At 42.5% G+C, this 13,544-nt stretch overlaps 1 protein-coding gene and 1 long non-coding RNA gene across 3 annotated transcripts in view; one reads left to right on the forward strand and one right to left on the reverse strand.

The window, feature by feature from the left end:
- The window catches only part of TNFSF8 (TNF superfamily member 8), a 28,358-nt gene extending 15,200 nt beyond the window's left edge, over positions 1-13,158 (reverse strand). Inside the window, exons 1-2 of the mRNA XM_040482108.1 lie at positions 12,296-13,158; positions 1,417-1,459 (exon numbers count right to left, since the gene is read on the reverse strand). Of these exons, the coding sequence (XP_040338042.1) occupies positions 1,417-1,459; positions 12,296-12,490 (238 nt within the window). The 5' untranslated portion in view covers positions 12,491-13,158. The remainder of the gene's footprint in view (positions 1-1,416; positions 1,460-12,295) is intronic.
- The window catches only part of LOC121034890 (uncharacterized), a 131,034-nt gene that overhangs the window by 38,216 nt on the left and 79,274 nt on the right, over positions 1-13,544 (forward strand). The window lies entirely within an intron of this gene.

A 13,544-nucleotide genomic window follows, 5' to 3' on the forward strand; every position in this document is an offset into this window, starting at 1 on the left:
CTTCCTTAGAGGATCCGGGTAGATGTGGTGGTGGGGTGGTGGGAGCAAAGAAGGAAAAATGACTCTTCATTGTGCCTGTTACGCTATCCGATCTATTTTTTTGGCAAGGCTCCATGAGAGCATGCATTACATGTTCTGATGCTAAAGCCTGTGCTGTTTCCGTAACAGGGTCTGTGGGTCAAATCTAGCCTAGCACCTCATTCTGTAAATAAAGTTTTATGGCCCCACAACTCTCTGCTCATTTGTACAGTCTATGGCTGCTTCTGCACTACAGAGGCAATAGGCAAGTTGTGGTCACTTGCGAAGTAAGTAATTCCAGCCAAGGTTAACTTATTGTTGACAAAGCTATAATTATTAGTCTTCCTTGAAAGGTCCAGAATGCTTGTCTGTTTGGGGCACTTGCTTCTATTGTCTAAATTTCTCTGTGACAGATAGAAGGAAGGGCATGACTGAGGCATCCTAAACCAAACTCCTAGTGAGATGGTGTTGGGATTTGGGGCTGTGTTCACACACTTGTGTTCTCTCATCCCACGGATGCTCTGGTGTCTCTAGCTGGGTGCCTATGTTGTCCCACCCTTTCTCTTTTACCTTTTTTTCTGATCTGTCTGGTTATCCAGCTGTAATTACTATCTAGGTTCTAGAGTTTACAGAACTGAGATGGGTTCATGTTCTGGGGTGGATAAAACATTGAATGAAAGATGAGGACATCGGGGTTCTGGGTTTGGCTCCAAATGACCTTGGATATGACACTTCACTGGGTCTTACTTTTCCTCTTCTGTGCAAGCAAAATGTTTGCCTGATGATCTCAAAGCTTTTCATCCTCAGTGTTAAGCTAACTCTGGGACTCATAGAGACAATGCATTGATTAGTGACTTCAATGATAGGAAACATATGGGGTGAGGAGAAAGTCTATTTTTACAATCCTACCTTCATTATGCATTTTGGCTACTACCAGTTATTTAATGATTACTATATGCCAGTAGCCACCACAAGCAATTTATGGATGAGATCTGATTGGCTTCTCTAATACTTTCATGAGGTAGATATTATTATTCCCGTTTAATAGATGAAAAGCTAAGGTTCCCAGTGAGACGTAGAGCCAAGATCCATACCCACACTTGTCTGACTCCAGATACCAAGCTCTTAACACAACACTGCTTTGCATTCTTATCCATGTACACATGATAGTCTAGGTCACTGGTAGAACTTTCATTAGTGGGAGAGCTGTAGGCACCAGACTGCCAAACAGAGGCTGCTAGGATGAATCCAGATGCACCAGCTCAGATCTGAGCAGCCTCCACCTTTGCCTCCACCCACTTTTCTGTTGGGCAATATTATGATGCTTCTGGTTGTTACTCCACTATGATGTCACATGGATGATTCACTACATATTTACTCCTAATTCCAAGGTCTTACCTCCTTTAAGGGGGAATTTTCCAGGTGGGTTGGGAATGGAATCCTGGAAGAGAAGAAAGAAAAAGAGAGGCAGTGTGAGATTGTCATTCAATGGAAAGAACTTACCTTTTTCTTTCCCGTTCTGGTCCTCAAAGTGCTGTGCAATTTAGAATTTGTGTTCCACTTGACTCTTGAGTTAAAAAAAATGAATTCACAGGCCTAATTTACATTGAAAACTCACCCATTTGCTTGATAGCTTGCCTACTAGAAACGCAAGGTGAGGCCAGGGTTTACTGTCCACATTTCACAGGTGAGGAAGTTGGGGCTGAGCAGGGTAAAATGAAAAGTTTATGGCAGGTCAGGATCCAGAATCTGTAACTCATCACCCTGTCCAGGGCTTTTGTTTTCACCTCTGCATTTGATATTTTCCCCCCTTTGGTCAACAAAAGAACAAGCAAGTCTAATGTATAAATACATGTGGGTTTTTTTCCGTATTTGATTCATCAAATAGTGAAAGTATGCTGTAAACATACTTTGGAAGGTACATCTCTATATTTCCTGTGGTTGGAAATTCTGAATTAATTGAATGTTTATATGCCAAGCATTGTGATGATACCATAAATAATTAAATTGGTTCCCTGCCCTCATGACTTTATTATAAATTTATAGATGATTATAATATCCAAATATTTATAATGATAGAACAAAGCAAACACATAGGAAAATTATATATTTATAAATTCACATTATATTTTGGATTATTTATTGTATAATAAACATAAATATATACATAAATATTTATACAGGTAAGTAAGAGGTTGATAGAAGCAGGTTGTGTTCTGAAGGAGGGGTCCTCCAACCTGGGGGAATGGAGGGAATGATACGGAGTTCTTGTTGGGGTGCTCTGAGCAAGCAGAGAACAGAAGCAGAGGGGCAAAATTTTTCACCCCTAATAAATTTCTTAGAAACTGACATTCCCACCCTAGGCTCTCTCCCCGCCCCTTTCACCCATGGAGCCACACCTCAGGTGTCTTGCCAAGAAGGTATAAGGTATCTTATTTCTCTTTTGAACTGTCAGGGTGGGGGTCTCCTGTAGTGCACTGGGCTGAAATATTAATACAGACCTACAGAAGCATGACATTGACCTGGGTGAAAATAACCCCAACCTTGTCCAGAGCAAGAAGTTAGCAGCTGTGCACATCTTACTTCCTTAGTGTTCTGTCTGAACAACTAAGACTATCTGGAGTTTTCCTTTTATTCCATCATTTCCCTGGAGGTGCTGTCCTTTGCCTTCCACTGATGGCTCATTTTCTGATAAATGGATCTCTTCTCCATTCCAAGTGGGTTGTAGTGAGTGGAGGAAGACTCCTGAAGGCAAAGCCCTGGCATAGCCCTTATTTGGAGACGACAGAAGTCAATGTAAACTTTTGGGCTTCAGCTTTTCAGGGCAAAGGAAGTGAACTTGGCTTGGAATAGCCTTCCTTCTCAGCTCTAATAGTCTATTATTTTAGTGCTTTAGTTGAAAGGTCTTAACCTAAGTAACAATAGTACATTTGTGGTCTCTCATAAATTATGCGTGCAGTTCATAGGAAAACCTGACATCACAAAATTCCCCTCTGTTGCCTCTGCAAGGTTGTAAATAACATTTCGAAATCTAATGAACAGCCAATTTACTACCAAGCATGTTCATCAATTAGTGTGATGTGCAAATGCACAAAGAAGAACATCTACATTGAAATGCAATGCTAAGATAGTTGAATTTCTTGGCCATCCAGGAAAGTATCCAGGGACAGTGAGAGAAGGCTGGCATAGTAGAACCACTGGGGCCATTTCCAGACTCTGTGAGTAGTCCGGGAAATACCAGAGAGTCATACATTCAGCACATGTTGAATGAACACCTGATCTGGTGTGTGCCAGGAACTACGTTAGTCACTGGAAGACATCCTGTGGATTTTATGGCTTAGTCATTAAAGCAGTCACTTAAAATATCCAAATAAATATATAATTGAACTGCAAGTTGAGGCAAGGGCTGTGAAGGAAGAGTGTTTCAAGTTAACCCTTCTCAAACTTTAATGAGTATGCGAATCACCTGGAGAGCTGGTTAAAATGCAGATTCTGATACAGTGGGTTTGGCTGTAGTCTGTAGTTCTGACAAACTCCCAGGTGATGCTGAGGCTCCTGATCCACTGAACACACTTCACGTACATAACAAGGTTGTAAGAGATAATATCTGGGGGGAGGACCTCATTCATATGAGGGTCAGAGGAGGCCTCTGTCTGTCATTTGAGGGCTTTCTGGTTTCCTAACTTTATGCAGGAGAATGTCAAAAATAGCACATCTTTGTATAAGAAAGAATCTTGTTGCTTAAACCTTCACCCAGGGCCGAGGGCATCCAAGACAGAAGTATGATTATTCCTATTTTGGAGAGCTCCTGGGATGAGGTCTCTATAGCTCTCCTGGCTGCCCATGGTAGAAAATATCAGAGAAGCAGAGCCAGAAGAAAACCCAGACATCTTTCAGCCCATCAAGTTAATTTAATAGAACAAGAAATTGAAATACTCATGAGTCAGAGGCAGATCTTGGGTTGAAATTTTCTGGTGTTCTTTCCACTGCCCCGAGAGAGATGCTAGCTTCAGAAGCTAAGGATGGAGATGCTCATTCTCCCCTACACTCCCCTCCCTTTAGCAATCCTTGCCGTAGAACAGCAAGGTGTAAAGAGATGGTGACTTTTATAATTTGCTGAGAGTTGTTTATGCCCTTGGCATGATCTAGTGCTGTCCACCAACTCCTCTTTGGCAAAGATGACTCTCAGTCCTAGAATTCTCTCCCAAATCTTGTCTGGTGTTCTGGGTCCTGGCTGGGGAAATGTGGCCCATCTTGCCCAGCGACTTGCCTTTCAGGTCAATAGCACATAGGCTGGACATAGACATAAGCTAATGGACCCTCCCAGGCTGTCATTCTCAGCTCCATTGAGTAGCTCAGGAAACTTCATCTCCATGGTTACCAACCAGTTACACTTCTTTCACTGTACTTCTTTGTTTCTTTTAATGTTTATTTATTTTGGAAGGAGAGAGAGACAGAGCGTGAGCAGGGGGGGAGCAGGGAGAGAGGGAGACACAGAATCCGAAGCAGGCTCCAGGCTCTGAGCTGTCATCACAGAGCCCAATGCAGGGCTCAAACCCACAAGCTGTGAGATCATGACCTGAGCCAAAATCGGACGCTCAACCAACTGAGCCACCCAGGCACCCCTCTTTCATTGTACTTCTTTAGTTTCAGACTCCAGGTATCCGATTAGTATTTCCAACAATGTTTCTGTGGATGGAGGGAGGAACGGTCATGTTTAATCTGCTTGTCCCCAGGTGAAATGACCCAATCTCAATCACGTTCCCTGCCTATGACTCTTTTTCCCTGTTTCCTCTTATTATTGTGATTAGAGGGCTAATCACCCTTTCCTTTACTGGGTTGTTGCAGACACAATAAGACACTGTATAAAAAAAATGTTGGCAAGTACTCGAAAATGGTAGCTATTTTGGATCTTTTGATCCTGATGATGTGCTTAATTTGCCCCAATACCTTGAAAGGCTCATTTCTTTCATGAATAATGCTGCACAGAGGCAGGCAGATACCAAATGTGCTTTTGATTAAAGATGTCCTCTCTGATTAAAAAATGGCCCAAGGCAACTAATATTTGGAATATGCTGGGGAGATTCCATATCCCCTTCTTTACTGGCCTCACATTGTCTTGTAAGACGGGCCCTGGAGATTTTTTTTCAGGAATGTCTCCTTTACTTTCAAGCTAGCGTGAGTAAGCACTTCATGAAGGTGTTTGGTCCTCCAGGGCTAATGCTTTCCATGTGTTTTTTCATTTGGTCTTTACCCAAGAGTTAGTGATTGATGAAGTCTTAGAGAAGTGACTTAATGATTTCGGAAGGTTCTACAAATGGTGAAGAGCAGGGAAAAGAGTCAAATCAAGTGTATTGACTCGGAAGGCAATACTCTTTAATACCATACTATGCTGCCTTTCTAGAATAGGACAGGATGAAGCCAGGGCAGCAAATTCTCCTGGGAGTCAATGAGAAAGTAGATGGAGGTCACAGAAAGTCCTCAGGAGAAAGACAATTTTGGGAAGCAGTGTTTGTTTTGGTATGGGTAGTATAAGTGGGAACTGGACCAGAGTGGCTTAAAGCAGTGTTTTTTTTTTGCCTGAGGGATCTTGTTAAAATGCTGACTCTGGTTATGAGATGGACCCTTAGGTTTTTCATTTTTAATAAGCTTTTAGATGATGCCAGTGCTCCTGGGCTGTAGACCACACTTTGAGTAGCAAGGGCTTAAAGACATTACTCAACAGGCAATAAGAACACCTGAGGTCTTCCTTCCCCAAGGAATGGAGAATGGCCATGGGAAGCTGGGCTCATACATGGGTTTAGGAAATCTTCCTTGTCTGCTGATGGACGTAGCATCCTACTCTCTTACCTACTTCTATCCATGCTTCTTGCCAGGTACCTCTTTTTCCTGCTGTTCTCCTGTGCAGTGTGGGCTGACTTCTGTTCTGGCCCTGCCACTCCTCTCCTGAAACCTGGGCTTGCCTTCCTCTGGGCTGTGCCTCTGCTCATTCTTTTGCCTCACCTGGAAAGCCCTGCCCCAGCTGCACCTGCCACCATCCTTCCAGTGGAGAGCTCTTGTTTACTGAAGAATGCCAGTTAATAAATACGGAAAGAATGATAAAATTAGGCAACCATCATTCTTCAACCCTCAGTGCATTCCCTGATTTAGACAAGGATCATCAAGGAATGCCCAAACTGCTGAGTGAAAGATATTTATAGGTCTTTAAAGTATTACCTCATAGATTACTTATTAATAAGAAGGAAAAAGGTGTTCACCAGTGGGCACCACCTTAAGGAATTAAACATCATCACCAATAATGGGACAACTTAACGTGCCTCTAGGCATGCCACAATAAGAAGTATGAAACACTGCCTACAAACTATTGTTTATTGTACTAAAGTTTAATCTGAATGTAATTATGGCAAACACTAAGACAAATCTGAAACTTGGCCAATTCTACAAGCTTACTGGCCTGGACCCTTTGAAAAAGTCAATGTCCTGAGAAACAAACAACAAAGCACAGGGGGGATTGCTACATGATTGCTTCTCAAACTTTAGTGTGCATATGAGCTTGTTAAAAAGCAGGTTTTGATTTAGTTGGTTTAGAATGGAGCCTGAGATTCTGCATTTCCTACAAGCAGGGATCACCTGCTTGTTTAAGGGATCACCCTTTAAACAGCAATGTTCTAGACTGAAAAAAACATAACCAAATGTGGTGTGTGACCTGAGTATGGATTTAGGATCCCCAAACAAAACAAGGCACAACTGCTATAAAAGATATTTTTGGATAAGGGTGGGGCATTGATATATGGACTGTGCATTATTATTAGATAGTATCTCTAAGTTGACATTGACTCTCTTGGCTGTGATAATGGCATTGCAGTAAGGAGGAGATGGGTGCTGAGACATGTGCAGGTAAAAGGCCACACTGTCTGCACCTTACTGTCATACATCTAAAAAGAACACAAATAGGGCAAAATGTTAACATGGCCAATTTAGGTGAAAGGTTATATGGGTGTTAAAGAGGTTCAGCTTCCGTTCTAGCTCTTCTGCAAGCCACGCCCTCATCCCAAGCAGAAACACTTCCTCTCCTTCTATCTATGGCCTTCTGTGCCACTCTGCCCTGAACTCAAGCTCTTGGGTGTTTGGGCCTCATTTAGAGAGCTTCAAGGACACCAGGGTCCTGCCCTGTCCACTTGGGTCCTCCCCTACCCAACCCTAGCACAGGGCTTGCCCCTTAGAAGATTTCCAGTGGATTTTTTTTAATTGACAAATTGAATGCATTGGAGAGAGTATCAGGGGTAGAGAGAAGCATCATGGATCATTTCAACTCATCCCTATATTGTATCTGAACATAAAAGCAAACCAAAAAACCATACCACTGCCACCAGCAATCACTACTCCTAACCAGACGCTCAGTCCACTCTTGGTGGGCAGGTAGAGTGGTTTTGGGAGGACACATTAAAAAAGAAAAGAAAAGAAAAGAAAAGAAAAGAAAAGAAAAGAAAAGAAAAGAAATAGGGGACCTGGGTGGCTCAGTCTGTTAAGCACCGATCTTCAGCTCAGGTCATGATCTCGCAGTTTATGAGTTTGAGACCCACGTTGGGCTCTGTGCTTACAGCTCAGAGCTTGGAGCCTACTTCTGATTCTGTGTCTCCTTCTCTCTCTGCCCCTCCTCCCACTTGTGCACATGCTCTCTCTCTCTCTTTCTCAAAAATAAATAAAAACATTTTTAAAAATTTTTAAAAAGTATCTTTACTTATAAAGGGAAAGGAGGCAGCTACTTTCTCTTCTTTCTAGAAAGGGTCTCCTTAAAAACCTGAAGATCCTGACCCCTTGTTCTAACCTTTAGAATGTAAATAAATCACTTCGGGGACTGGATAAGTCCAGTCTCCAGGTTTATAGAGATAGCCCTTAGATTGAAGACTTCAGAACCTTTTGAAATGACCCCTCTGTCAACCTTGCAGCCTATCTTCTTATATAACCTTTTGTCTCTGGAGGAGATAAGATCAATTTTATTGTTGTTTTTTTTTCATTTGCTTTGCTATATAAATTGTGTAACAGTTCATCCTGAAGTATGCATGTCCTCTGTTGTGTTTACTTAATAATGAATCAGTTTTCAGGGCACCTAGGTGGCTCAGTCAATTAAGCGTCCAACTTCAGCTCAGCTCATGGTCTCATGGTCTGTGAGTTCGAGCTCCACGTCGGGCTCTGTGCTGACAGCTCAGAGCCTGGCGCCTACTTCAGATTCTGTCTCTCTCTCTCTCTCTCTCTCTCTCTCTGCATCTCCCCCACTCACATTCTGTCTCTCAAAAATGAATAAATGTTAAAAAAAATTTTTTAAAGCAGTTTTCTGTCTTCCCATATGGATGTCAATAGGTGTCTCCTTGTTGGTAGGACTTTTACTTCTTCAAGAGTATATTGGTACAATATCTTTTGAGGCTGACTGACAATATCTATTGAAGTGGAAAATACACATTCTATTCTCATCACTAGGAATTTATCCCACAGATATCCTTGCAGACGTGCACAGTGAGTAACACTTCTAGAGAAAAACATTAAGTGTCCTTCACTAGACACAGATAAAATAGATTATGAAGCAGTCATACAATAGAATACTATGTGACTCTCCCAAAGAATGAGACAGACTTTCATGTATTGGCATGGAATGATCTCCAGATAGACTGTCAAGTCAGTAAAACAAAGTGCAAAATCATGAGTCTACTATAATGACATGTGCATTTACAGATGCATGTATTTTTGGAAGGACATGGAAGAGTCTGTTAATGGTGATGATCTCATGAAAGAGGGATTGGTGGTTGGGTGGGAAGGGTGTGAGTGAGTTTTAATTTCTTTTCCATTATGTACTGTTTACTTTTCTTAAACCATAGGAATATAATATTTTATTTTTTTTTCAACGTTTATTTATTTTTGGGACAGAGAGAGACAGAGCATGAACGGGGGAGGGGCAGAGAGAGAGGGAGACACAGAATCGGAAACAGGCTCCAGGCTCTGAGCCATCAGCCCAGAGCCCGACGTGGGGCTCGAACTCACAGACCGCGAGATCGTGACCTGGCTGAAGTCGGACGCTCAACCGACTGCGCCACCCAGGCGCCCCTAATATTTTAAAATAAATATACTGGCCTAAAGATAGATTAAGAAAAGCCACCACAGGGACTTTAAAGACATTAGTAGATGGTACATTGCATAAGCAACACAAAAGCAGTAATTTTATTGGCTTTGTTCAAGCTATATCCCCACTGCTTAGAATAATGTCCCACATACGGATGATGCCCAATAAATATTTGAGGCTGAAACCTAAGTTCCTTCTTTGTCTCTCCCAAGGACTTTGACCTTGGAGTTATTTGATCTTCAGTCCAAATCTCAAGGCAATCTTTGTTGGTTTTCCTACACTCCCTGTGTTTTCCCTTCTTCAACACTTTGTTCATGCTGTTCCATTGGCCAGGAGTGCCCTCTCATCCCCATCCACTTCCCCACCAGCTTTAAATATCTTAAGCCAGTCTGGAACTCCAATCTCCAATTAAGTTTTTCTTAAACCTGGGAAAACACTCTGTCTCCTTAACTTGTGGTGTCATGGAAACCCTATGTGGCTACCTTCCAACACTTATTATATACTATGACTTATCTTGTTTTAAATTTTGTCTGTTCATGTGCTTCTTACCTAGAACTGTGACTTCTTAGGCCAGTGAAACCATTTTCATGGTACTCCATCACTGCCCCCATCCATCCTCACACAGAGTGCTACATAGCCATCAACCCATTCCATTTTTTGATAATTGGGATATGAGTTTAAGTTTCTTTGGTCTCTCCCATTGATTTCTTTACCAGAGGTCTCTGTTAGAATCTCTCTGTTTTTTTTTTTTTTTTAATTTTTTTTTCAACGTTTTTTATTTATTTTTGGGACAGAGACAGAGCATGAATAGGGGAGGGGCAGAGAGAGAGGGAGACACGGAATCGGAAACAGGCTCCAGGCTCCGAGCCATCAGCCCAGAGCCTGACGCGGGGCTCGAACTCACGGACCGCGAGATCGTGACCTGGCTGAAGTCGGACGCTTAACCGACTGCGCCACCCAGGCGCCCCAGAATCTCCCTGTTTATCTAAGTTCTACCTTTCGTAAAGTCAGCCTGCATTCCCTCTTCCTACAAGAAGCCTTACTTGATAACTCAAGGGGATAACTCTTTCTAGCTCTTGCAATAGTTAATGCTTGAATAATTTATTGAAAATGATATGTGCAAAACATTTAACACTTAATGTCACAATTAGTCTTGCAAGCCTTAGCTTTTAAGCAAGTAACTGACATCTCCCAGGCTACAAAACTACAGCACACCAAACCATACAAATAAGATTGTGAAGTGAATCTTTTCACATCCTAATGTGAGGAGTTAAGTCAAGGAAATGGATGCACAAGAAAATAAAGCTCCCAAGGGAAAAGCAGGAGCAAAGTTTCTTAGTGCTTTTGTGGCTGGCTGTATTGGCAAAGAGAATGCTGTTCTCATTAAACAATCAAGCGCAGTCTTGATTTTATCACTTTCTCAGGATGGCTTAGTTAAGACCTGTCTCCTTTCTGTTCCTGATTTTCCACATACACAAAAATGGGGCAGAAAGATCCACTCTAGTTCCTTCCTAGAAAGAATGGATTTGAATAAGGACCCTTCTAGAACTCTCTCCATCTTTATATATCACCGTCACCTCCAATACCTACCTTCCTTCCTTCCTCCCTTCCCTTCCCTTCCCTTCCCTTCCTTCCTTTCTCCCTCCTTACTTCCATTCATCCTTCCCTCCTTACTTTTTAACAGTTCTAGCTGAAACATTTAACTAAAAACTTCTTAAAGTCCACCTCAATTTCTTTTCTTTTCTTTTTTTTGGCCACTGCTATAAAATGATATGCTTCTGGTTTACTTCAAGTTAGAATTACAGAAATTATATACCCTCTACCAAAAAAAAAAAATGCCCTAGAATATTTTCAAGAGTGTTATTCTTTAGCAGATGTAGATGAGCCCATTCAAGGATGAGTTTCATAAATTGTACTATTTAAATCAAATGTTGGCAGTTCTGTTTTCTGTCACCTTTATGGAGAGATGAGCTTCAAAGCTTCATTTAAACTTGAAAGCTGATGACATTTGAGACACAGATACCAAAATCTTTTAAAGCTTAGTTCTTTTCATCAATCTATAAGTTATGGAACATTCAGTCTAAGACAATTGAAGGAAAACCTTCAAACTTAGAACATTCAGTCTAAGACAATTGAAGGAAAACCGGAACAAATTCCGCAGGACTGTAATGAAAAATGGGAGTTATGAAGGAAGGACCAGAAACAGTCCCACTTTGGCAGGGTGTGTAGAGAGATCAGGTTCTCAAATTATCAAAATTGACCTAAACTCTACTTCATTAAAAAAATTCATGAGCAACATATACCATCAATATGGTATTTTCTACAAAATGTGCACTGGCAGCCTGTCTGTAAACACCGATTTCCTAAAATAAGAAGTGTCCTCCTTCATTTCTTCTGTTTTTACAACAAATCTTACCATTTCCTCCAAAGAAAGTCAATTTCTTGAGACAGTTTGCCTCTACAGTGGGTACCTATAATTGCTTGTAGTTTTAGTATTCTGAGCAGTTTCAGAGGGAACAGGTGTTAAGAACATTTCTACATTGTGTTCCTCTGCTCTGTGTTTTTTGTGACATCCTAAGTTCTTCCAAGCAGTGCTCAGGAGCGAGCTTTGTCTCGTGGGCTTTAATTAGCTCTGAGGAGCTAAGCCTGGTCTTCTGTCTTGCTCCTTCCCATATGCCCCTTGGCTTCTGAAACTTAGCTCCTTGTTGAGAAAGCTCTTGGCAATGGAGGAGGCCCCAGAGATCTCTGGAACATTTGCACTGAGAATATAGAACCTTACAATCTGGTCAGAAGACCTTGAAGACATGGTAACACGTTGTGCAGATCTGTTATCAGATTTCCTTATCACTTCCTTCTTTGATACGTCTCTGGCCCAGCAAAATTTAAATCTTAATTTCTTAATGCTAATAGCTCCTCTCTCTTTTTTGGGGCCATACGAGTCCGGAAAGTTTTGAGATGATGGCTGAACACATTTTCTCTTAAAAGCCAAATTATTTCTGAGAGTTTTAAGTTCCTGTTTCTTTTCACCCTCTTTCTACATGATAGATGTACTTTTCTTTTTTTCTTCTCAACTAATTTATTACTTTATCCTCAAGGCTCTCTCTCTGGGGAAAACCGAACATAAAGTCAGAAAGGAAAGGGGATGAAGAGAAATCCACTTACCTTCTTCTGAACTACCAACACCATGATGGTTGCCACAGCAAAGACGAGACACAAAGCCAGCACGGTCGTGGTGAAATAGAAGTAACCACGACTCGTGGTTCCCAAGTGGCTGGCGACGGAGCCTTCTGGCACATGCATGGCTGTGTCTTGAGAAGGGGCCACTCGGTTGAGTGCTTGCTGCAGCCGTGGGTCCATTCTTATATAGTCTTCCCACAGCACACCCTATCTCTCCTCATCTCATTCGGTTCTGGGCCCATCTCTGTTCCAAGAAGGATTCTCCCCCTGCATCCTGGATCATGTGACTTGGAAAAAAACCTTCACCGGCTGCCACACGAAGAAACTCTTCTCTGGGGGCGTGAGGCGAAAGGCGGCAGCAAGGGTAGGGGAGAGGCTCATTTTTCATTGCCAGGGATGAATTTGAGTGCAGAGAAACTGTAGCTACAGAGAAGGTGGTTGATGTCAGAGGGCGAGTAGGAAAATGACGGTTTCCCTACTCCGGGGTGTGTGTGTGTGTGTGTGTGTGCACAAAGCAACTTCTGTTTCATTTAGACTCAGCCACAAAACGTCTTCCTGCTTGAGAAGCTGCACATTCTCTTCAGTGAGGCCTGCAGCTCAGAAGACCTCCGCAGAAAATGTGTCTCTGCTGGGCCTCGGAGAAGCTGGAGTCCTTGGACTGGAGTATAATGACTCCAAAGGGTTCAGTTTGATCCTATCAGCTTCTCCTGAAATCTGGAAATGCTGCCAGATATCTGGGAAGGAAGGACCCATAATAGTGGAGATTTATCCAAAGGGGACAAGTCCGTGGCAGCATGAAATGTGGGGACAAGTTCAAAGAGAGCAGGAATATGGAAACACTGATCTTTTAAACAAAAATTGCTGCTGACTGGATTGGGATATGTCAAGCTTGCATATAAACCTGGGATTGAAAAAAAAATCACAGAAAGGGGAAGGACTGGTGGTGAGGGTGGGGGTGGGGAAGTGCCCCGGTGCAGATGGTGGGGGGCGTGTTCTGGGTGCTGTGTGTGTGCGTGGCGTTGGGCGCCTGGTCTGTGCATGCCGCGCATGTGTGGTGTGCACATATGGTGTGTGGTGCACGTTTTGTGTGTGTGGTGTGTGATGTGTGGCGTATGTGTGCATGTGACTGCTACAGCTGAGCCTCTATCTACTATCTCAGGCACAGTGCTCTTGCTAGAAGTGCTCTACACATTGCGTCACTCCGCCCTCACCTCTGCCCTCTGACGCAGCTACG

This window comes from Herpailurus yagouaroundi, unplaced genomic scaffold (assembly GCF_014898765.1).
Source record: "Herpailurus yagouaroundi ecotype Mexico unplaced genomic scaffold, PumYag 160, whole genome shotgun sequence".
Lineage (NCBI taxonomy): Eukaryota > Metazoa > Chordata > Mammalia > Carnivora > Felidae > Herpailurus > Herpailurus yagouaroundi.